At 38.7% G+C, this 26,546-nt stretch overlaps 1 protein-coding gene across 1 annotated transcript in view; it reads left to right on the top strand.

Annotated features, from left to right (window-relative positions):
- Positions 1-3,191: 3,191 nt before the first annotated feature.
- Positions 3,192-26,546, top strand: part of oprm1 (opioid receptor, mu 1) — a 28,036-nt gene continuing 4,681 nt past the window's right edge. Inside the window, exons 1-3 of the mRNA XM_054599754.1 lie at positions 3,192-3,508; positions 24,436-24,779; positions 25,869-26,044. Of these exons, the coding sequence (XP_054455729.1) occupies positions 3,240-3,508; positions 24,436-24,779; positions 25,869-26,044 (789 nt within the window). The 5' untranslated portion in view covers positions 3,192-3,239. The remainder of the gene's footprint in view (positions 3,509-24,435; positions 24,780-25,868; positions 26,045-26,546) is intronic.

A 26,546-nucleotide genomic window follows, 5' to 3' on the forward strand; every position in this document is an offset into this window, starting at 1 on the left:
AGTGCTAACCACTACACCACCGTGCAGCCCTCCACCCATTACATTATGATTTTAAATACCAATGTATCTGGGTCCTTGGAGATACCAGTCAAATGCCCCCTAATTGCTGCCTATGCAGTTTATAATAGATTAAATAGAATCAATAGGTAAAATGTTTTCCACTGGTCCTTATTCAAAGTATCACACACTATTATTGATGAAGATTTTCTCATCTGTTGATTTTTCATTTCTTTTTTTCTTCAGATGAAATTAGAGAGGAAATCCGATAACATGTTCTTATGATGGTTGTTTCATACAGTAGTTTATTCAGTCGGTCAGTAGACCTTGTATATTAAATGTGTTTGCAGGAGGCGGTATAACAGCTACTCTTCAACAGATACATACAAACACACACACACACACACACACACACACACACACACACACACACACACACACACACACACACACACACACACACACACACACACAAAGAAGCTCACCTGTGAAGATGTCGCGCCTGTGAAATGTAATGTTCTCACCATGGTAACAGGTCGTAACCTCCAACCCCCTCACCGGAGGTACACAAACGTTATGGCAGTGCTCCGGAGGAATAACGATGGCATTAGTGTGAATTTTACTCTTCTAAAGCAGCAGCTTCTCTATTCAAATCGCTTAGTCGAGTATCTCTGTGGGAATGAGTGTGTAAATAACTGTTTGTTCATAAGTCTAGGAGGAAATCAGTTTTGTAATTTATGCCACTCATTTTAGCAAAATTATTATCGAAGGTGTCTTAAAACAATACTCAAATTCCCACATGTACATTTAAAGAGGTATTGGTTGCTGTTATCATTCCTCATCATCATAGCGTCTCAGAAGCAGTGCTGTAACTAATTTGGATTATTAGTTGTTCGGTTATTTTCCATTTCTCACAAATCAACCAACAACAAAAATGATGCACTTTAACACTTCTAAAATCTATCTTTTTATTTTCTTATCATTGAAAATAAAATGTTTTTCTTAATCTTTTTTTGTTTTATCTTTATTAATTTGTATCAATTGTAAAGATTAATCATTAGTCTTTTAATATCTTCTACACTATCCCACCCCCTCATTTCACTGTACAAGATATGAGTATGTGAAAAAAAAATACATCTTTTGAAGGTATTCCAAAGCTGTTGTTTTTACTTTAATTACAAACATATTAAAACACAATTCTTTTCCAGGAAACTTCCTCTGATGTTATTCACTTAATAGTGTTCTCATTTATTTCCAAACATGTCAAGGCCCTCTTCACACTACTCGCAATTAAATTCTGGCGGAGAATTACTGGGTCTAAAAATAACTTTTAGCTTTAATATTTTATGTTAACATGGTGTTCACCTCCCTCCAGGTTGATAAAACCCTGTAATTCCCAGAAACAGCTACTGCAGCCCTGCTGTTAAGCAACCCCTTCTTTACCAATGAGCATAGAAATCCAGAGTACTAACACATAATCTAAAGCTGATAACAGTCCTCAGCAGTCAGAGCGGAACATATGAAGTGGGTACTTTCCAAATTTACAGTCTTCTTGGTATAAAATCCACTATTGCATTAAGATCGACTTGAAAAATCTGAACATATCCTTGAAATTGAACAACCATCTGTGCCTTGTTCATGTTAATATAGATTGTTGGTCTCCCATTGTTGAATCAAATACCTATCAGCACAAAACACAGCACAGCTTGAAGTTGACCTTATCCGAACGAGTGCTCAGAGAAAAGCCACAGAGGTAAAGCTAGTGGGTAAAATATCAAGCTCAGAACTGAAAGGTGACATTTCTTTATGTGAAAACCAAACGGTGGAGCAGCAGTGGCAAAGTAATGTCACATCCCAACTAAATGAAACGCTGTTGGTTATTTGAAAACGTCTCCGTGCATTTAAAGTGATCAGCATCACAAAACCGCCGTCCCTGCTGCTCCTCAGGTTATATCAGCTGGTTCACTAATACAATTAGCTAACAGTTATTTTTTCATTATGTAGATTTTGTTGATTAAAGCGACTGTTAAAAAACAAACTTGCAATAATGACTTTGTGCTCATGTTGAACAGTTTCACTCCCGAACAGGCCTCCAGCACGTTTAGTAAATGATCTTTGCCCATTCCGTGCCTCTCTGAAACTGTAATGAGACAAGCAGGGACATTATCTTGATTAAAATCAATCCCTATTGGATTACACTGTGCTGCATTCCCCCGCTCGGCTTCACTGATTAGAATACAGCACGGAAAACAGGAATCAGGAGTGAGGGGACTCGTCAAAGCGACACGCGTACATGCATGGATACCTTTGACAGATAATCCCTGGGCTCCTCCTCACCACCCGTTACTCTCCTTATTCAATATACATTCTGCTGTCACTGCGTTTTTTATTATTTAACATGTTTTACATTTTCTTGTACTAATGCGGTGGTGATGGTTGTTTTCACTGAATAAAAAATGTACTGATGGGAGGATACTTCCAGCACATTAATGGAGAATTTGATGGTACACTGTATCTGATGTTCAAATGTATATTTTATTTATAATTTCCTTTAAGTTGATATAGTGTGTGTGTGTGTGTGTGTGTGTGTGTGTGTGTGTGTGTGTGTGTGTGTGTGTGTGTGTGTGTGTGTGTGTGTGTGTGTGTGACGTGCTATTAATGTTAAGTACTTGGTGAAGCCATCAATTAATAAAGAAGAAGAAGAAACAAAACAGGACAGGAGGAAACAGGAAAGAAGGAAAAGGAACAAGGGAGGTTTGATGAAGGGATAAGAAAGAAAGAGGATGAGAAAAGGAAGGATAAACAAAATATCAAGAAAGATAGAAAGGAGGGGAAAGTGAGGGCATAAACAAATGTGAGAAAAAGGAAGGAAAGGAGGTATTGGTAAAAAAAAAAAAAAAAAAAAAAAAGAGAGGAAGGAGGAAGGAACCGAGGAATGAATGAAGGGAGCGAACTCTCATTTCCACCTCGTCGCTTCTGTTGTGCGAGGGTGTTTTTTTTCTTTCTCTTCTTTTCTTTTTTCTTTTTTTGAAGTAAACGGAGTCTCGCACAGGCTGGTGCAGCATACATTCTTCAACACAGCGAGGTCTTAACGTGACGAAACCGACCAGCACACCCAGCCCGGGGAGGAGGGGTGGTGGTGAGGAGGTGGTGGTGGTGGTGGGTGGAGGGGTGTAAAGGGGGCATCACAGGCACCGAGCAGCACCTTAAACCAAAAGCACCCAAAACCCCCAACGAGGACCATGGAGAGCGCACGCAACTTGTCGGACGCGGATTACCGGAGCCAGCTCCCCGTGCTCTTCGGCAACGGCAGTGTCTGCGGGAACTTCACCGACAGCTCCAACGGGACGAGCTTCGCTGAGCCGAGATGCGACCCGGATCGAGTGCTGACCGGCGGCCCGGAGGACGACACCAACCCGGTCATCATCGCCATCGTGATCACCGCGCTGTACTCCATAGTGTGCGTGGTGGGGCTGGTTGGGAACGTGCTGGTCATGTACATCATCGTCAGGTAAGAAAGACAGAGAAGGAGTGAGGGAAAAACACTGTGTTGGGTATGTTGGTTTTACGCATTAACACAGATCCTTATTTAACATGACTGTCAGGGAGGAAGGACTCTATGGAAACCTGTGGCTGTATTAACCATACTGTGTGTGTGTGTGTGTGTGTGTGTGTGTGTGTGTGTGTGTGACCATGTGAATGCTGTGTTGGGTATGTTGGTTTTACGCATGACACTTTTTAAAAATGAAAACAGATCCTTATTTAACATGACTGTCAGGGAGGAAGGACTCTATGGAAACCTGTGGCTGTATTAACCATACTGTAGTTGTGTGTGTGTGTGTGTGTGTGTGTGTGTGTGTGTGTGTGTGTGTGTGTGTGTGTGTGTGTGTGTGTGTGTGTGTGTGTGTGTGTGTGTGTGTAACCATGTGAATGCTGTGTTGACAAGGCTGCCGTTCGTGCGTAAAAATGCCTCCAGCCTCACACCAAGTTGCTCCAGCGCGAAAAAAAAAAAAAAAAAAAGAAAAAGCGAGCAGCGCCAGAGGATGGTGAGGAAATTAGTGTTTTTTTCACAACAGCAGCCACAACAGAGGAATAATTCACGCCCCCCCTCTGTCTGTTTCATCCACAATACCATGACTGAACTGGGAAATCGCACTGATGTGGCACAATGCAGCACATCACTCAAACAACACCATGCACCATGTGCTGTTGCTTCAGTGTCTCGTGTTCCCTTCTTTGTGGCTATGCTTATTCTACTTTTATGCTATTTAGATGAGAGGTTAGAGAATAGTTTTGGAAATGTCTTTAAACAAGCAGGGACCATACAACTGATGTGCTGAACGTTAACCCAATGTCTTGATTTAGACTCAACTCCAGCATTACTGGTTTTGTACAAAGAACAAGTATATTGGTGAGTGTTATTTGTACTCTAAAACATATAATAATTACAACTTAAAAGACTACATGTTCCAATACGTCGCCAATTCCTTCCCCTTCTTAAATCTAGGCCACTTTCAGGACAAATCTGTTCGCTCAGCTTACTTGTCGACATCTCATTAATTGATATTTAAAAAATGTTTCAAACTAATGTCAAGCTATCAAGATCTCATTACAGGAGTAATGAGATCTTTTATTCTCTTTAATAAGCTGTCATAAGAAGTAATATATAATGATGGGTGATGCACAAATCAAAATTTCACTGGCCAGTTAATATTTTCTTTCTTTGACCTCACAGTCATTTTGAACACTAAATTAACCTTTTTTATACTTAGAGAAACAAAGTGACTAAAAACTCCTGCAGTTTTATACACTGGTATTAAAAAAAGGAATGAATAGCTTTATGAATATAGTTTAGTGTTTACTTTAGACATAGTTAGGCCAAAAATCACCTACTGTGCTCATAACATCAGCCTGCTGAGCTGGATTTCACAGGTGGTTATAGTGATTCAGTGCTCCCCCAGATGAAACCTCTTTCAGGTAATAAAAGTCGACTGGAGGAGTAGAAGGAGGACAAAAAAAGGTGAGAGATGAACTTAGAAAAAAGCTGGACAGGAGTGGAGGCTTGAGGGGAGAGAGATTGATGGTGAAATGAGGAGGATGGAGATTAAAGTGAGAGTGGTCCACCTTCGGTTTTTTTTCCACCTTGTGATTACCCACTTAGTAGATGTGATCAGTGGAGTGGAATCAGTGGAGAGTGGTCGATTTGAGGGTTGTGTTATGCTCAACTTGTCAGACAGGTGCTAAAATGGCTTTGAAATTGAAACAACACAACTTAATTATACACATTAGAGAGTTAAAAGAAAAGAAGACTTCTCTTTTACTGCTATAATATATCATCATTACTTGGTTACACCTATTATTCTCCTCCCTTCTCCACTTTTTCCAGGACAGATGCAGCATCAAGCAAATGTTCATTTGCCAGACTGAACACATCATCCCCTTTCAGTCTGAGTGCTTCCCCAAATAGTTCTGTTTTGCTAAAGAATGCACACATCTATGCAGGATGTTTATTGCATCTATGCCAGATGTTTTCTGCCCAAAATTACTTCCAGCAGATCTGCCCGTTGGGCTGTGGATGGAAATTATTAGAATACATTACTCAAATACAAGGACTGTTACTTAAAATAGATTTAACTGATGTAAAAGTAAAATGGCTCAGATAGAATTAAAAAGTAGGTCTGTTGAAATGTAGTCAGAGTAAACATCATATAACGAGGTTATATGATGATGATGATGATGATGATGATGATGATGATGATGATGATGATGATGTTATATGATAGAACTTATACATTAAAGAAACTTTAATGTCAAAGTATACACACTAGTGGAGCAAGTTTGAACCATGTCCAAATCAGCAATACGTTCCTTTTCTGTAGACGAACATTTGCGGCCTGTGCATGCAACTGATTATCAATCATAGATTTACAACCACTTTCCTGATAGCCTCAGTACAATTAACCAGAAATTGAGATACAAATGAATTAAATTAGACCAGGAGCAGATGCATGAAATTATCGTTTTTTCTAATGGGACTCTGGTGCTCAAAAGCACAACTGCTTTTGTCCACAGGGACCGCCCCATATCAACACAAAATGAAAGTAGCTTTAAATAACCAGGCACTTTAACAGCAGAGTAAAGCATCACCAAGGCTGTCAACGCAGAGATGTATAGACAATATAAACTCCACAGCCCACACACACTAAATAACCAAGAGAGCCTGTGAAGTTTTTGCACTTGGCGTAGCGGGCAAAAACACTACATTGCTAGGCAGCACAGGTTCTCTGTGATTATGCTATATGTTCAATTGCTCTGCTCATTCATTCTCATAGCATGACATAACCAGTCCACCTCTCTGTCCCATGGGTTTTAAAAACACTTTCAGGCTGAATTAGCGCTCAAATTTTGACAGGAATTATTGTCAAAGAGCAGAAGGGCCTCACACACTTCACTGAAGGTAAAAGTTCACAAGTGAATGTAGATTTCACTGCTGGAGGATCCATCCCTGCTGTTGTCCTACATTGTGGGTGTCTTCGATTTGGGTCCTGCTTGCCGGTTGGTACATTAAATCATTTATTAAGTAACGATCCAGCCATCCAGTATATTCTCATCTGTAACAATAATGACGTAGGTCATCCTCAACTTAGTGCAGTGTCAAATCACCGGACATGGAGCTCTCTGGGTCGTTGCCCTTCTGTTTAACCAAATGGATGGCTAATTATTTGCTGCTGCAGCTGATAAGGTTCCTCTCTTTTATTTTAGTGTCTTTTTGTTCTTACTCTGTAATGGATAGCACTTGAAATATAGTGAAGTACCATACTTGAGATAAAAAAAATGTTTATAATCTTATAAAAAAAGTGCACCAATAAAACATCAACTATGTTATGAATACTTCCACCCCTGTCAGTGCTACCTCCATAGCAATAAAATGAAGTGGAAAACAGAGGGAGAGAACCGGGCGAACAGAAGTGAAATCACCTTTTGATCGTTTAAGTTATGCACCAGCATCATTTCAAGGATGGGATTTATGTCTGCAGCCGTCTGGCAAGAGTACAAGAGTGTTTTTGATGTATGAGCTGCTATATAAGCTCGCATTATGTATTCCAAGGTAGTTTGTCTACGAAGCAGACGATAGATGTGAGGGACGTTACTTGAGTTTGAGCTCTTTCATCCTTGGCTGGTTTGTAGGAACAGATTTAGGGTGACATACCCGCCCTTTGCCTTCTCTCGACAGTAATGGAGCCGTACTGACTCAACCAGCAGTGTGTGTATGTGTGCAGGCATTCATGAAAAGTTTTGTGGATTTCAACTGAATGAGACTTCGCTAAACCCGGTGCCCTGCTGCTACTCCGTCAAACCCTCAGAGCTACCTTGGAGCCCACACTGTCACTAACTGCACCCCTTGCATAATTGGAATTGGAAAAACGAAAATAGTGATTTCAGATTGAAGCAAACAGATGGTTTTACAATAGGCATGGTTTGAAGGATTATCCAGGATGTCAGACTGATTCAGTGGTGAAAACAAGTTAAAGAATATTGATAGAAGCTAAAGCCTTCAGATCAAAGTGTAAAAGTGAACCACCTGATCATCTGGAGATCGAGACAAACACTGTGATATTTAGAAACAACACTGTCCCTTTGGGTAGGTCTGTGCACTTTTACAATCATTAAAAAGCAAAAGCAGCATGTGTATGTACATTAAGTATACCTACCTGATGCTAGTTAATAATACTAACATTAGCTCCACAGGTTTTTACGTAGAAACGTAACGTTTTAGAAACGTATATCTCCTTCCAACCTTTCTAGGTAACAAGTATCACTATGACACAATGTTAAACCCTGATTAGCTTCAAATTAGGACAATCCAATCTGAAAATGAGGACAATTTGAAAATAATGCAGAGCCGGTTAATTGTCGAAGCTGGCTGATGCTTCACTGTGATTGGCCAGTCTGCGATGGAGAAGGGTTCATTCGGGGGAAGGTAAAGGATGTGTCTCATTCTTCTGAGAACCATGACCCATCAGGTTCATTAACATTCAGAAAGCTCTTTGTCTTCCTCTCTTTTCTCTGCCTGTCTTTGGGTCTTTTCTCTCTCTGTCGGTAGATAGAGTGAACAGCCATTTAGCTAATGACACACAGTGAATATTTACTGTTAAATGGAAATGTAGACTTGAACTCTCCATCCCACTTTACAGTCACGGCCTTGAATGCATTCTCGGTAGATTAAATACAGACATCGGTGGATGAGGGATGTTTTTTTTCTCCCCCTCACTGTCAAGCACTGACCTAACACTAACCTTAAAGCCATAAAACATTTCTACCTCACTCTTTATCTCCCTGTCCTTTTGCCGTCTCCCTGTCCCTTGTCTGTTCACCGTGCACTTACATCCGCAAACTTCTTGTGAGCAAACAAACACAAGCAGAGATCTGCACGCTCAATTGGAAAAATCAATTGTGGTTGAAAAGCAAGCCGCTGGGTTCCACGAGGAGTACGCCACCAGTTCAGAGTGCTTCCTGTTACCATGGAAACACTGGGAGGCGTTACGAGCATGATGAATGCAAAATGACTTCACCCTCCCTTACCTAAAACCACTGCCTCCATCCACCATCCAGCTAGATGAGCAGCTTTACCTGGTTCGTCACATTCAGCAAGCAAAGCAAACTTTAGATGTTTAAGAGGCTTTTTGAACATCTGCACCCGCTGACCTGGAGTCAGTAAATTGCTATTAGTACCGTATGCAGCAGAACAACAACTGTGACCATGTAAGATTCTGCTACCTCCTCACAAATTTTCCATGACCCTGCTCTGTGATGTCAGAGTAACTTCCAAACATCTGTGTCTGAACCCAGTCGCATGAAATACGATGTTATGATGAGCGTCAACACAATCTGCTTCACTAGACTAATGTCACAGATCCCCACTAATGTTTCTATCTAATGGCTTTCTCGCGGCTCCCGCTGCCCGACATGACAAATAGTCTCTAAGCAGAGTTTCAAACAACTAACCTGCAGTCTTTTTGATGTGCTGTCGACAGGGATAGGAGAGAAGGATGGGCTCACAGTCTGTTTTTAAAGCAAATGTGACGTACCCATATATACAAAGCAATTGTAAGTGATGAGGGGAGATTAAATGTTGCATAAATTACTTCTAAAGTTAGTTAACAGAGTTGATTAACTCTGAGGCTATCTTTTTAGTACCAATTTCCTTTCAGCCAATGCTCTGCCAGATAATACTGTCCAAGGAAGCACAAAAAGGAAAATGCAAACTAAAAAGACGATAATTGGGAGATTACCTCTCGATTTGTGTAATTCAGACCGTGGAACCCCATATTCACTTCAGCTGGACTTCACAATGCATTTTTACAGGACTGTGTTTTTTTGCCCCTTCACTCACATAAATACGCTCTAGAAAGGGATCTTTTTAAAGCCAATATGGACAGGAGGGATGATTATAGCAAACAAAAAATATACAGGCATGCCAGTTTTGTTCTAAGACAGGCTTATAAACCAATCCTTTAAATCAGCCAGACTTTCAAAACCAAATATCTTTTTTTTTTATTAAAGGAACTGTATTTTAATTGTATCCTAGAGGTTTAAACACTACAATTAACAAGAAGGTTATGGCATTAAAGAGAATGGCTTCTCCATCGTTAACACAAATTAGTTCCTGGATACGCACAAGAAAAATAGCATACAAATTAACCCTCTGGATCACTGACTTCATATTTAAAGCGTCTCTTTGATCATGGGCTTTTGTATGGATACCTTTCGTTTGTATCGTCATGCATGATGAATGCCGGTTCTTATCACGTGACTGTGAAGACATAATCTGACATAATGTCGGAGCATCCAGCCTATGGATTTCTTTAAGGTATACACAAAAGAGGTGTGACGATAAACAGAATGAACCGACAGCAGCCGTTTGTGCCTCCAGCAGCCCGGAGCCTCTTTCAGAGTTGCATTCCTTTGTGTGTGTTCGTGCGCAGTGCACGGCACTTGGCACATCCTTCTCTCTCCTCTTCACAAGCTGTAAACATTTGAGGCCGGGCGCTCTGACCTCAGTTTTCCAACAGCTGCACAACGCTGAACATGCAGCCATTGTGCACTACGGCCTTGATTTCTGTTGTCAATAACAAGTGGGCAGCTCGATAATTGCTGGGGATTTTATGCTGCAATTACTTTGTTTGCTTTAGAGAACTGACAACCTCACCTTGGCCGAAGTTAGGCTAGAAAAATGAATACAGGGCTTAACCTCCGCCCCCCAGGTATAATATAACTATCAGATAATGAAAATAAATTGCTTGGCTCGAGCATTTAGCAAACAGAAAATAATTTGATAGCTCACTGTGAGACTCGGTTATAAAATAATTCTGCATGCTGCTGCTTCAAAGTTTCTCCCTCACAGCAGTGCGGTATAGAGTCCTAATTCATTTCTTGTTAGGAGACAATTATGAGTAGTATTATGAGTGCAGAGAGGTAAGAAGTCTGTCCTTCCTGTTTGTTTGTGTGTGTGTATGAGTAATTAGCTGCTTAACACCACCGGACACTGCTGGAGAATACGAGCCCTGTTGGTTTGGATTCAACAGGAGGTCTCTGTGGAATCCCAGAGAGAAAATATCACTCATTCAAGACCAGTTACATAAGGTTGAAAAACCTTCACAATTTGACAGACCTTGACTGTGAAGGCTTAGGAGATCAAAGGAAAAACCCAGAAAGGTATTTATTCGAGGAATGTGTCATCACTTCTCTGCACTGAGGAAGTTATAGACAGAACGAAGGAACGATGATTAATCAAAGACGATGGAACAAAATACTTTTTTGTCGCTTTCTCTAATTGATGATTGATGTGTGCCCACGGCTCTTTTGTCCATCTGTCAATTACAAAGTGACTCACCCATCTGCTCATCACCAATTCTGCTCTTTATACTCTGTGACAGGTATGGTTAAACATGTCCTTCTTCATGAAGGCTGGCATTTCAAAGCACCAGAGGGTGTAACAGATTTGTTCCCCAAAATCACTTTGACGATGTTGTTACACACCCCCTACTTACTGTCTATTGCCTTCTGTATATATTATCATCTTTTCAAAAACACATTTTTTTAACAAGAAGGGCTTACTCATGCCGAAGTACCATGGGTGAGCAAACCAAACAATCCAAAGAGGTCAACCGATGACCTCCGCTGCAGTAAAAGTTGTAGCTGTCAAACCATAAATGTTGACAACAGTTGCACTTATTAAATGTTCGTTCAAGACCAGGGCCTAGGGCACAAAGAGACCATTTGTAGAAGGTCTTCAGCACATTAACTAAAGTGTTCCTAAGCAACAAGCTGCTAACAATTCTTGAGGTCACTGTTTCCATAACAAGCATCACAAAGGATCTGGGTTTGACCTGAATTGGTTTCCAGTTTCTTTTTTTTTTTCATATTTCCATTGATTGGAAACCATTATAATAGTACATAACAACGAAGTTGGCAGCGATTTTCAAACCCCTGAGCAGAACACAATGCAGTTGTTGAATACATGTGGTGTGTGTGATTTATGCCATTGTTATCTCGATTTTCCCCATTTGGAGGCTGTTTGAAGTGTTTTGCATGCTAGATTCAAGCAGCTCACGAGGCCAAGTTTGGACTGCTGTGGTTTAATTTGCGAGACAAACAACACAGTCCTAAAAAAATCATTTACAGTTTCTTTTGTTTTTTTTCACACCAACACTTCACAACATGAAATCATTATTAGAATAACAACAATTGATGATCAATCACAATTTCCACTATCTTAACTGGTTGTTTTAGATTTTTAGTCAGTTTAATACAAATTGCACACATTTCACGTATCATTTTTTATAGATTAATTTGATTGATTTAATCCTTGGTTTACATTAATTTCACTACAACATGACAATTAACTTTCAAGGACATGTTACCAGCTGTGAGGAACAAAAACTGCAAATTCCAAAACATCACACAACAGCATACATACTAAAGGAATCTGTTAATATGAGACTATGTAACAGAACACAAATACATATGTGATTCTTCCGTTAATTAGACTGTAAAGAAAGCTTTGAAGCGGCTACAAAAACAGGAGGGAAATTGTGTGTGTAAGGTCATGTCTGTGGATGATTTGAATCAATTACCAGGCATTTTCTACCCCCTCCGTCATTAGCAAGGGTGCACGTACACGAGTTTCCACCCCATTGGAGTCCGTCTTTATGTGTCCATGAATATTGATCTCCTTGCATCAATTTCCGTCAAGCTAATCAGGAGCTTTCAATATGTCTCTTACTGTTGATGGATGTTTTCATGAAATGTTTCCATCAGTGAGCACTGGTGTGTGTTTTCTAGGGAAAGGCAACAGTTTAAGTGAAGGGATGTAAATAAAAGAAAAGGTGTGTGCACCCTCCATTAGTACCTTCGAAGGAACAATTTGTATCCCTATTTGTCATAATGTGTGTTTAAACAGAACACATTACCATCGGAAATATAGAGAGAATGTGTGTATTTAGCACAGACATGTAGAAAGTAAGTGTCAGTTGTTTGTGTGTATGCGTTTATTAGTCTATATAAACTACATGCATTATTCTGTGTGTAATTCTTTAACGCAATGTATGTTAAAGAGGTTGTGAGTTTGTATGTATCACTTAGAGCATCAGCTTGTACTTCAACACAGCTGGTCTTTGTCAAAGCAGCTTCAGTTCATTTTAGGGAGGACTCATAGTGGCCAACCCAGTCTCACGGCAGTTCGTGAAATAGTCAAATTTAATCTATTGATTTGTGTACATTCGTGTACATTTTTCCGTGACGCTCAGAACGAGTTTAAAACTAATGTATTTCAATTGGAAGCATCTTTCGTGCCTGCACCATGTTTTTTTCTGTCAGTCGGGGCGACTCAATTCTGGACTGGAGAGCGGAAGACTCCAGTCCAGAATTACCAATCACTAAGATGTCCCAATTATTTTACACATACTTCGTTATGTGCTATTATTCTGCTGTCATTCAAGGAGACACTGATATCAAGTCAATTTCATTAGAAGGCTTTAATAAGACAAATCTTATTAAAGCCTTAGTGGGTTTTTTTTCTCATTTCTTATTACTTTTCCCCTCCCTTTTAATACTATAACGGCTTCGTTACTGAACTTTTAATTAACGATGTATTCTCTACATTTGTTTGAAAGTCGTTCTGAGCGACACGAAAAAATGGCAAGATTCGTGTCCATGTACACGAATCAATAGATAAAATTTCTTGACTATTTCACAAACTGCTGTGGGACTGGGTTGAACTGGTATACTAATCCACACAAGCAATTGTTACACACATGGAGGCATGAATGTTCTTTGTGAACACACTCCTCTGTTCATTTTTATCATTCAAGTTCAATTTCACGGTTTGTCCTTCTGCCCTTCCAGTTAAGATTAAGGTTGAAGTTAATTGGAGCAGTGGAGATAGGAAAACAAAATGTCTGACAAGAGAAAAACAGAGTGAAATAGAGAGAAGGAACTCATGCGGAGCTCGCTGTGCTTACTAATGCAAAGACAACTGCAACCAGAGCAACATGTTGCCACTTTCTCCATCCAAAAAACAACTCTTTCTTGTCGCTTAGGTATTTTGGGCTCAGAGGAAAATAGTCACCACACCCTCCTATTTGTATTACACTTCAGTCAACCCTTTTTGCACGTCCTGTATCACTGGTACTTGAATGAACAGCAGGTGTGCTTTGTTACTGCTGTTATCAAAGTCATCAGTCATTAAATAGTGTATTTTTCTCTTCAACACACACAAAAAACTAATTTCAAACCAAGGATTCAGGGTAATAAATGATGATATCACCCATTGAGAGTTTCTATGACAACACAGTTCTTGTAATGATGAAAATGTTTAATGGAGTGGCTGTTGAAGGATGTGCTGTTGGATGACTGAAAAGTATCTCTGCATGTTTGTGCTGAATAATTTCTCTAAAACTGGATTTCAGTGATGAGAACCCGTTACCAATCACTAAGATGTCCCAATTATTTTACACATACTTCGTTATGTGCTATTATTCTGCTGTCATTCAAGGAGACACTGATATCAAGTCAATTTCATTAGAAGGCTTTAATAAGACAAATCAATGTCATCCTGTCTTCAATGTTCCTGAACCTCCACTAGGAAGTAACGTATGAAGCAATAGTTTGGCAAACCTATAATTCCAACACACTGAGCGTACAGATGGAGAGCAGATCTGCGGGAGACATTTGAGAAATTTCATAGGATGTTTTGATAAATTTTTCGGACACATTCTTTCTTATTTCTCCCCACAAAAAGCTGTCAAAAAGCAACATTTGACTCCAGGCGACAGGAGGACCAAAACAAAGCCAGCAATTTGATCATTTTGTTTCACAAATTGTTATGGCTTCCATGCTAGCAACTACTTGGTGCAAGTAGAATCATAAATTGGACTAATTGGGCCTAAAAAATGCCTAGCCACCTTAGCTGCCGCCCCCATTTTTTTGGGACAATCCAATTAAAATAATAGATATGAAAAGTTGTGGCTGTAGATTTACAAAACTCTGATGTCTGAGTGAGAGTGGATGCAGCGGGAAATGAGCCTCCTTGCTCGTTGACTTGTTTCTCCCAGCTGTCCCTAATGGGCGGCAGCTCCGTTTTCTCCTGACCTCGGCAGCTTCCTGTAACGCCTCTACTGATCACAACCCTGCAAAATGTGTGTTTGCCAACTTCTACTAGTATAAATGCAGAATGGCCACAGATGGATATTGGCGGGTTGTTTTATTGAAGCGTGTTTTGTTTAGAAGGCTTGATAGTAACGGATTAAACCTGACTAAACCCAAATGTTCACCTGTGTGCTTTCGAGATTCTTGGGATTTTCTGCAGCTAACAACATCTTTGAAACTGCTAATTCTGCAGACATCAACATTTTAGATCGTGCAACATACAAAAAAACAGAGTTTAAAATGCACCAAAAAAACTCGCTTTGAACCTCGAACAAAATGCCACAAAAGTCCGAAACACAGAGATTGATTCAAAGCTCAGTACCTGAGGGTCAAATATAACACATTAATTTAGATCAACTACAAAAAAAATAACACCTTGAAAAAAAGTTAATTAACACAAATAATTGCATGGTATGTTATGGCCACATTTTAGGTTAATTTCAATAAAAAAGAGATGACTATTTATTTTATGTACGTCATGTATGACATGCATGTCTTTTTTCATTGAAAGAAAATCTGAATAGGCCCGTTAATAAAACAGTTTATTTATTTCTAATGCCACCTTTACCATTTATATTCAATGCTTTACTAATGTCATGTTTTTTGCCATAATATCTATTTTTAAGGCTTTTTTCCAAACAAATGTCTATAAATGGGATTGTTTGCTATTATATCAGCAAACATATATATATATATATTTCTGCCACCCATTAAAGTCTCTAAAAATACTGCCTTTAAATATTAACTGCTTTTTCTCTTTTTCATTAACTTCTTTCTCAGTGTCAGCCCTTTGAAGCTTTCATTGAGATCTTTAAGTATCATCACGATACTTTTAAAACATCTCCAGAATCTTTTGTATCAGTGTCTGAATAAAAGTACTAGATTTCAAAGAGTCTGCCATGGCCTCTGATATTGTGTGTGTGTGGAGCCATTTGCCGACATTCAAGGCTGCAGTGTTTTCCCACTGGTGACTGTCTAATGACTTCCATTTACTGAAATGATTTCCAAGAAAAAAACACACAATAATTGTGGCTTGTAACAATTTAGGTTGAACCATAAGGGAAATATGGTTTGTAAACACATTAACACTAATAAAGGTAGAAGTGTCCTCTTACATCTAGACTGAAAAGAGAAGTCATTTGACAAATATGTCTGTGGTAAATGTTTTACTGGCGATATTCTTTCAGCATTTTATCATTTTATTTAACATCAAGTGCTAAAAAAGAATAAACTACTATACTTAAAATGATGAACCCTTTAAGTCATCTGTACCTTTTCTATAATCACAATAAATTTAACTTGGTTGACCCTAAATTTTGAGCCAAATTCAAAGGAGTATTCCACTGAAAACAAATATTTAAAGCCATGCTTGCAATGTGGTTCTTTGGATTGCAATACACCAAGAGTTATTGAAGATTTCAATGACATTTAGTACACTATTCATGGTCCCATATGATGGTTATCTATCTATGCTGTTGATCCCCTGACTGGTTTTCTGTCCGATGAGTATTACAGCCACACAGAGTCACTTTTAAGTCTTGTAAAAAACAAGACATCTGACAGTTGTTATTGGTTACTACTACTACGACTACCCCCTGATTTATAAGTACACATCAGCATACATTGGGTTGAGCCTATAAATACATCAAGATAATATATACTTTTGCATTACTGTTCATTCTGTAGTTACTATCCCTTTATTATCTCTGATTGAATGAGGTCATTGTTGGTTATGTTGCAAATCACTAAGCAGGACTTGTTCATGGCAATATTGGGTTTCACATGATAAATGTGATGCAGAACCTTGATTCATCAGGTATACAATTAAAATAATCTATCAAAAATACTTTGTCTTCACAATTTATAAGCTAGTACAATACTATGATAGAGAATTTTCTCCGTATCACACACTCCCAACATGAATACTGCATACATGCAGTGAAAGCACAAATCCCAGAAACACAGACATGCACACAGTCACGCTCCATCCATCATGCTCCCAACAGTGTTAATGGTTTGGGGCCAGAGGCTTACAGATGTCTGTTCACATGAGCAGCTTCTGTTCCTGCACCCGGGCCTTAATGGTTTATCCGCACCCAGCAGGAGTCCATGAATCATACACAGGGGCTACACCTACACCAGCCAGCATCGCAGACTAAGAATTATGTTTATCTTGCCGTGTAACAAGGGGCCAAGAAAATGAATCTGCTGCTGTTCCAAACTGTTGACCACAAGTGTGTAGGTTTCTTCTTGACATTTGTTGAAATACAGTGACAAGACAGTTGATTTATTACAGGTCTGTTCCAAATGTAGATAAACAAAGCTCACACTGGCGTTTATAGGGTTGCTTTAAATGTCCTCTCATGTTATCTTCTCTCTTAATATCTGTTAGAATTCCAAAATTAGCAATTTGACACATTAAACACAGCGCCAGGCAACAAAATCCCAGAGATTTTGTTTCATTTAAAATCCACTAACGGTGAGCAGGTCATTGGCTGTGATTTATAACAAATTCTGACCGAGTTTTATTTTTATTAAATCCTGTGTTTTTTTCTACCTCACACAAATTAATAGCCTCTGTTTTTTTTTCCCCTAATCATTTTGCTTTGATATTTATTACTGGGCAGTTAACTAAATCAAACTAAAACTGAATTAGTTTTCCATAAAGGTTTAACATTCTCCTTTAGGGGCCTATGAATTATGCAGGAGTGGACGTGATATATCGAGGCTGAGCAAACTTCCAGCACAACACATACATGCAACTTGTATTTTGCATGTATGTGTTGTGCTTTTACTGGGAAGAGGATGTACCCAAAAGATCTGCTGAGTTACAGACATCTCATTCCGAATTCCAAACTAATGTTCACAATGTTAAATGAGGTTATAAATCAAGTATATTATCATAGACTTCCATACAATCGGACGTCTTTTTGCAACCAGATGGGTCTCCCCCTGCTGGTTAGTAGAGAGAATGCAAGTTTAAGATACTTCCGCATTGGCTTCACTTTTCAGAAACGGACTTTATCTCAGAACTGTCCTTTTATGATTAGGCCCCGTTTAAAACAGAAGATGGCGTAATAGTGTGGACTCTTGGTGTTGTTTCTTTATTATTTCTACATTGTTCTAAAAACAAACACCCCCTTTCCAAAACCTGTCCTTTGGATTAGTGGGGCTCAAAGTATTATTATAACATAATATTGGAATACTTAATGCAAAGGAGAGAAAAGAAAAAAGGATTAACAAAGATATGAAAAAAGACCAAATTACTTTTGTATGTGAATATATATACATACAAGCACTATGCAAACATTACACTGACTGTTATAATAATTATATCCAGATGGACGTTACTGAGGATTTTGTTCAGCCATTAAGGTATTCATGTTGTTATTCAGATTTTCCAATTAAGTGTTACACATGTTCTTGCAACTACAAGTGCATGAGCAATATATATTTCCATTTGAACTTATCCTAAGGGTCCGGCTTACTTGTGCAGAGTAAACACATCTGAGGGGAAAATTGAATATCAAAGTGAAAACAATACAATATTATACTAATTGCACATTTCTAAAAGGGTCGTAACACAAAACATGACCTCAGCAAATTAAATCAATTGCTCTTTTGCTTCTTACAGCACCAACACCAAAAATCACATCTCAGAATTCATTCTCAGATTTATTCTTTAAATGGTTTGGGCAGGCTCTAGTATGTGCTATATCATATATTTACTTGTAGATTAGTACAATAGACTAATTAAACCATCATCAAAAAGGTATTCACTTTTCCAATTCCCTAAATCAATGGTTTCTTAACATTTTTCCAGGTCCCTTCATTTAAAATGTAGGCTAATTGTCTACCCTGAATATTAAAGTAAATAGTATTTAGTTATATTATTTAAAAAAAAAAGGTAAAAGATTGAATTAAACTGGACAGTTTGAATACTATTATCATTAGTCTGCAGGGAGCATAAAAGCCATGTGAATATAAATCATCACCTCATTATGAGTGTTAAAACAGTTACAAATGTGTTATTCAAACTGTCATTCAGTCTTGTTATTGATCAGAAAGTCACTTTGAAGATGTAGGTTTCATTTCAACAAGGGAGGGGGATTATGAACATCAATTATTTCATTTCCTGCATTCTGGGGACTTTGTTTGCTTAAATTTATGGTGGAAATGTCTTCGTTTATGTAAAGGAAAACACAAAATTCAAGCAGCAGGTTTAAATTAAACATATAAAAACCAATATAAAGTCCTCTTTTATTTGGGGGAGTAACCTCTTTAATGTGCATGTGGCACATAATTACCTGAACCTTAACTTAACCCATGGAATTTAATAGCTCAAATGTGTTTCAGCAAAGTTTCTGCTCATATCAAAACGTTTCTCAAGGCGAGAATACAATCGAAATATTTTGAGAAATCCTTTGCAATATTGCGAGAATAAAGTCATCATTTTACGAGAATAAAGTCAGAAAAAGTCAAGAATAAACTACCTTTACTATAGTCTGCTGTCCATTATGTTATTGCTCTGTTAATAGCAGGCTTATCCCCTCCAGACAATCTGAATACCGTGAGGCGTTGAATCGATTCAGTTAAAATCATCTTTAGCATGGAACGTCTCGTCGAGAAAAAAGTTTTAGACGGTTTCGGTAAAAAACACTTTCTAATGATAAAATTGTGAAAAATTTGTTTCACAAGAACATCGCTGCACGAACGCTCAACGTTATCTGACCCGACGTACGGCCCCTGTTGAGAAATGCTACCCTATCGCCATAGAAAATTCTGATCAACATCACTCGAGGGCCCAAACCTGGAAAGGGAAATCTCATTTGAAAATAATAATGACCAATTAAGCTGTTTCTGTGTTTCCACATTGCAGTTTGAGCAACAGATGAGGCTCATTGGGGAGCCCGGCTAGAGGTTAATGTAATTTTCTTTCTAATAATTTTTGATACATCGTCCACGGAAGATATTATTGGGTCTTCAGTCAGGGTCGCAGTATAATCTAGTATTTGTCTAGAAAAGTATTTTCTCATTAAAACAATTTTGCCAAAATGGCCACATTAAGGTGTTCTTGAATTTGAAACAACATCCAAACAACCAATTCTCAACTGCACTCCTTTTTTTGTAGTTCAAATAAGGAAATGAACACTGTTTTGTGTCAAATGATTTTGATGTTTGAATAATGCATAGGCTGTAAATACAGTTTCTTATCATACTTTCCACAGGGATAATTTACTATCATTATCAAATATTTGTCTTCTTCTAATTTAAGCAGAAATAAAGATAGATGAGGAACAGAGAGGGTGATAAGGCCTCTCATTCCCCCAGGTGGGAATCACGGCTAATGGGTTGATGGAAGGCTATGAATTATACATGATTTCACTAAAAGGACTGTTTTGGACGGTTTTAAGCTCCATTACTGCACATACATCTGCCGCCTTTACGCTCCAGTGAAATGGAGAAACCATCCGCAGGAGATATGTATCTGCTTTATGAATGATACTTATCAAATGATTGCTCTTGGCAAAAAAAAGTACCTCAAAGAAATTTAATTTACAAACTTCTAATTTACATATTATGCCACCCAAAATACATTTTCATTAACATAATGGAGGACATGAATCTACCAACAGAGCATATTGCAAAACTTTTCACCAACAATGCATCTTTACATTTTTTTCTTTCAATATCCGTGCATTTCAACTTAAGCATGATATGTTATGCTTATCAAAGTTTCCCACACATTAATCTCTATAAGCAGTTTCTGCATTGAAATGTAGAATCTGTAGGTTACGGAACATGATTTTGGCATAGAAAGCGTTGTGGTTTCCATTTGTAGTATAGGTACTAGTGACTAATGCAATCTTGGAACTCACCAGCTTTCATTTGATGATGAGTTAGCTATCGGTTTAAAATTAGCTTGAAGACCGCCTACTTTTGAAACAATCCTGTCTTACACCTTGTCTCTCATCTCCAACTCCATTCCTGCATCTCAAGATGCTCAGTGGACTGTAAACAATGAGCAGCGCACAGCAAAGGAAGTCTTGGACCAGATATCTGCTTGCTACACCGGAACTCCAGAAATATATCCCTTGCCAGTAACAGCTTATCTGTGGTCAGATTTTTAGCCATTTTGGTATGTTATTGGCCACCGAAGTATCTTGGGCTACTACTTTTTTATAGAATGTCGGAGATGGCTCTCTCTCTTATCAGTTGAAATTCATACCATCTGGATATCTAAATACCCTGGTATACCGTAATACCTCCCAAGCCTAGAAGCAAAAGGGAGCACCAAAAAAGAATCAACGGTTTATTATAACTATAGTTGACAGCAGGGACCATACCCCCAATTTTACTATCAGCAGGGAGAATCCAATATAATTCGGAGGGCCGCTGTTTATTGGCTTATGTAGCAGGTTTTTGCACACAATTTGTATATTTTTGAAAAAGTTGCCTGTAACATAATATGCCAACAAGAATCCAATTAACTCCCATATTATTATTTAAACTGCATATTTATTCCTGCTGTATATTTTGAAATACATCAGGTTTCAGAAAGTGATAAAGAAATCTCGCAATATTATGCAATCAAAGCATTTTGACAATAAATGGCTGATCAGACTGACAAGGCCTCAAGGTCGAAAATTAATTAAAGCTGAAAACTCATTAACACCCTATCCAATTTTTTCAGACAAGATGAGGCCATTAAATGTTGATAAGCGTAAGCCTCAGACATGCACAGGAGAAATACAAGCTATTGTATCATCTGCAGACATGTTAACGACAACTCACAGTCAATGTTGTTGGTATGTTGGAAATTACTTCCAGCACCAGCACGCTACTCAGTGCAGGGTGACAGCTTTCACCGCAGTTTAAGGTGTCTCGGTCCCCGTTCAAATAAAGCCTGAAATAACAAACACACTAAGCTGTCAGTGTTAAGAGTTAATCAAAATTTAATGAACTCACTGTCATCTGTGGTTAAGAGGATTTGGGATTATTGACGAGAGTGCTGCAACAAAACAGCAGTAAATTACCTTTCAGGTAGAATGTCAGTAGTGGTTTAATAAAGCAAAGGCAAAGGGGTGTAATGCTTCATTGTCACTTTGTGTATCAAGATTCATTTAAAAAGATTACAGAAGGGATTTGTGAATAAGTAGTCTTTATGTGGAATATGGCAGCGACAATATGGGCACTGTTGTGCCTTGGAAATGAAATAAAGGAACAGTACGACATTTTGGGCATGACTAGATACACCTCTCATATCTGTTTGACAAATATAAGGCTACAGCACCTCTCAAGTTCTCGTATTAACCTGTGATATCACATCTGTTAAATTCAAATTTGTCATTTTAATACTTGTTTTTGTTAAACAAATGAGCTTAAACATGTTTAATTATTGAGCTTTGGAGGTGCTGGTTGGTTGATTTTGTTACCATTTAAAAGAGTGAGGCTAACTGTTTCCCCGTTTCTAGTTTATTTTAAGCTAAACCAGCTGCTCAAAGTAGCTTCTTATTCACTGAACAGATAGAAGAGTGGTATCAATCTTGTCATCTATCTGTCATCTATAGGGGAAAACATTTAAATCTGGGCATCTTCAGTACAAAATTGATAAATTAAAGTAAAATAGACGATAAATTAGGGTATGCTATAGAGCGTGGCGACCTTGTGATGAACAGGTTTATACCTCGTCTCCGTGTTTTTGTTTTATAACTTTAACCCTTTCACTGTGTGTTTCTGGTTCACCAAAGTTAATTGTGACCATTTTGGTTTCCTAAAAATTACTTATCTAGCTTTCGGTTGTACTTAAATCCACCCTCTCGTGTCACTTTTGGTTGCAAAATGCCAAACTCAAGGCTTCAAAACGGCAGTCCACAGTTCAATGGATGACATCACACTGACTATGTCCACTGGTTTTCTGGAAAAGCTCATAGCTGCTGCTCTGCAGTGTGTTCATACAGCAGTTACAGATGCCATTCAAAACATTCAGACGCCGTAGTCGCAGAAGCATAGTACCCATCCTACATAATACCAGAATATTCCACATGTCAATTTTTTAAACAGAATATGATGTTTACATGAGCCATATCAAATCCAGAATATTGTTATATTCTGAAAAATAGTGGAATATGCATGCAAACGTCGTCACTGTTAGCGCTGTCTGCGCTGTTGCCTTTGTTTGCGCTGTTGGAACCTTTAGCTGCGAATTGTCGGTTCAGCGGTCGCCATGTTCAGAGCTGTGGGGAAGCAATGCCTCTGCTGTGATTATCAGATATAACACCTGTGTCATTCACAGGCAGAATCCTCTAATCCCTGGATAGCTCCATTGTGGGTTGATTAGCCATTTGCTCTTCAGGTTATGATTCCCAAGATAGATCCTTTAAGATGCTTTTGACATGATCCAGGTTCTTCTTGACATCATTGCGAAATGGATAACAAAGGCTTAACATATTTATTTGCTGATGAGAGCTATAAACAGTCGAGCCATTTCAATTGTCTGTGTTCCTCTCTGCTAATAGATCCATGCTCTTTCTCCTTTTTACTATAAATATCATCCTCCCCACTCTTTGAACTACCTCTTCTCTTTGCCCAATATTCCATTATAATGATGGAAAGGACATTTTTCAGATACAAACTAAAAGCTACCGGAGATCGAGCAGAAGGTTTATTTGAGGAAAGGCGTATTTGCTATTTGTCCTTTCGGTCAATGAGGTGACCTTAACCTTCTTATCTGTTTATGTAAGCTGAATCTTTTTAGACAAATTAAGAAAAGGTTGTACTTTAAGCAAACTTTTCTACAACCTAAAGTCATTTCCTGATATAGGAGTCTGTGACTTTACTCCTGTGGACAGCTGCTTTTAAAACTGAGTCATTAGATCTGATTAAACTAGACGGTTGCTATTACAAAATGAGCTGGTCGCTGATGCAACGGGTCTGAATTATTCACAAAACATCCTGGGGATACGCGGGGCAAACTGTCAGCCCAGCTCATGAGGCACATTCTGCTTTGATTGCAACGTACCTGGAGTAAGAGGGGAACTTCAGCCGTGCATTCAAATTCTGCTAATGGTGCTCGAAAGCTAGGGGTTGAATGATTGAGGCTCTTACTGAGCAGAAACACACTCAACAAATTTCAATAATTTCTTGCCACTTGTGTCCTTGTAGTGCTATCTTCTTTATGTATGTCTTTATTGCTACTTTCTGGATCATTTCCAGATTGTTGGGAGTGCTGCTTTAGTGGTTCAGAGACAAAATGACAACATTTAGTAGATTTAACATTTTACAATGTGTATCTGACGATTTATTGATTGATATTTGAACACCAGTGTACAAGGTATATTTTGGAGTTTTGGTGGTATAAGTCAGAGAGGAGACCTTTACTTAGTTTTGCCATGTCCTGTTCCATAACATAACCATAGCCTATATAACTTAGAACTTACAGTATGTTAAGTAACAGTTAGAATTTAATTGTACTTTAATTTCCATATGAACACTTAACTTTTTGTGAGCAGCAGCGTTGACTGGACTTTGACTTTGACCACTCAGAGAAATTACTGCAAAGAGACAAAGAAAATGCCAAGTGACTTTAAACAACCACTCAGAGAAATGACTTCGAGAAGACACAGAATGATTACAGATGATATTTGTAGTTAGTCTGGGTCTTGCTCCAGGGGGTGTTCTACATGTCTCTGCCCGGTGTCTCATAATAAATCCATGGTTTCTGTGCAGATACACCAAAATGAAGACCGCCACCAACATCTACATCTTCAACCTCGCTCTGGCCGACGCCTTGGTCACCAGTACGCTACCCTTCCAGAGCGTCAACTACCTGATGGGCACCTGGCCGTTCGGAGACATCCTGTGTAAGATGGTGGTGTCTATCGACTACTACAACATGTTCACTTCGATCTTCACGCTCACCACCATGAGCATCGACCGCTACGTCGCTGTGTGCCACCCAGTCAAAGCGCTGGACTTCAGGACGCCGCGCAACGCCAAGATTGTCAACGTCTGCAACTGGATTCTCTCATCGGCCATCGGGCTGCCTGTAATGGTCATGGCCTCCACCGCTCGTAAGGATGTGCACACACAAGCACCAGTACACCTACACTGCAAGGGAGATTTTGTTTGGACTTTGCATAAGAGGACTCAAAATATTCAGGGTCTGATGCATAATTAGATTTACTGTATTTCCTTCATGACAACCACAATATTTATATAATTAGCTTCTGGGAAATTGTTTTTGAAGATAACCCCAACATTGTTATGGCAAAAAAAACAGAAAACAATCGAATTAATAGAGTGATTAGTTCAAACTTTTCCTCCAACCCTCAATTAGCAACCATGCATGTCCGTGCTCATTTCTTTTTTAGTCCTTGGTAGACGATGAGTTCAGCAAGGTCTCGCTACAAATACAAGGACAAAACAGGAAGAGAACACATTGAGTTTATTCACTGCATTCCAGCTTTAAAAAGCAATTATGTTCTCTAGCAGGCTCCATAAAAGAAGACAACCACAAATAGTTGCTTAGATTTTCTGTGTATTTGCACGAAATAACCATTAAATGATAAATGCATCCCTGGTGACTCGTATAACTGTCTGCATAGTCAGGAGGCTACCTCCAAAGTCTGGCTTCACCTCTGTGTTATTGCAGAGGTAATGGAGAGAAAACCGCCACTAAAATTGTTCAAATGTGACTGCTGTGTTTGGAGGATAGAAGGCAATGAGAAATTTACTGACATAGTGCAGTTGTAACTTTGCATGGGACTAAAAGATGTTGCTTTAGCACCTCAAAACACGGGTTTCAGACATGAAAGTGGTATTTTTAAGGCTTTATTAGAGATTTAGACAGTAGAGACATGACAGAAAATGATGGTTGTCACTATTTACTGACGTTTTATAGACTAAATGATTGATCAATTAATATTAGAAATAATTGCAATATTAGTTGCAACCCTAAATACACTGTATGTGTTTGCATTGTGAACAACCAGATTAAGGGAAACACATTTTAGAGGAAGGTATCACAGACGTTTAATAAGAGATAGACAAGCGAGAAAAGGAGTTGATACTAATAAATAATTGAGAAATGTCTCGTGTCAAAGTAATGAATGTTTGCATCTGTATTTACCTGTGACCATTAATCTCCTCACCCTGCACAGCCTCCAGCACTCTTGACTGCAAGCTAATATTCCCCCACCCCTCGTGGTACTGGGAAACCCTGCTGAAGATCTGCGTGTTCATCTTTGCCTTCATCATGCCCGTCCTCATCATCACCGTCTGCTACGGCCTCATGATCCTCCGGCTGAAGAGTGTGCGCATGCTGTCGGGCTCCCAGGTTAGGAAAAATATATTTTTCTTTCACAAACTTGAGGCAATAACGGTGCAAACAGTGAGTTATTCTGTACAGACTTTTAATTAGATCTTAATGGAGATTTTAAAATGCAAGCATTAGTGATCATTTTGAGAAATCTTAACCATTTGGGTGTACCAACATGGCCTGCGCTATTTACGCAATAACTAATTGTTTAATCTCAGAGTGTAATGAAGCAAAATACAAAGCTGCCCAGAGCGTGCATGCAGATACGGTGCACTCATTGCTCTCAAGAGAAAGCGATTATTGAAAAACAACTTAAGCCTGAGGTCGTGGCTCGGTTTTTAATTCATTGCAGTAATACAACAAAACACCAGATAATATTTTCGCTGGCTCAAAGAAACTGAAAATGTATAAATTTACAGTTACATGAATGGAAAATATAAGTGGTTGCAGATATGATATGTTACTACTCATGTATCTTCAGCCACAACTGTACCTTTTTTTTTTTACCACATTTCTTCCT

Source organism: Anoplopoma fimbria, chromosome 6 (genome assembly GCF_027596085.1).
Source record: "Anoplopoma fimbria isolate UVic2021 breed Golden Eagle Sablefish chromosome 6, Afim_UVic_2022, whole genome shotgun sequence".
In the NCBI taxonomy this organism is placed as follows: domain Eukaryota; kingdom Metazoa; phylum Chordata; class Actinopteri; order Perciformes; family Anoplopomatidae; genus Anoplopoma; species Anoplopoma fimbria.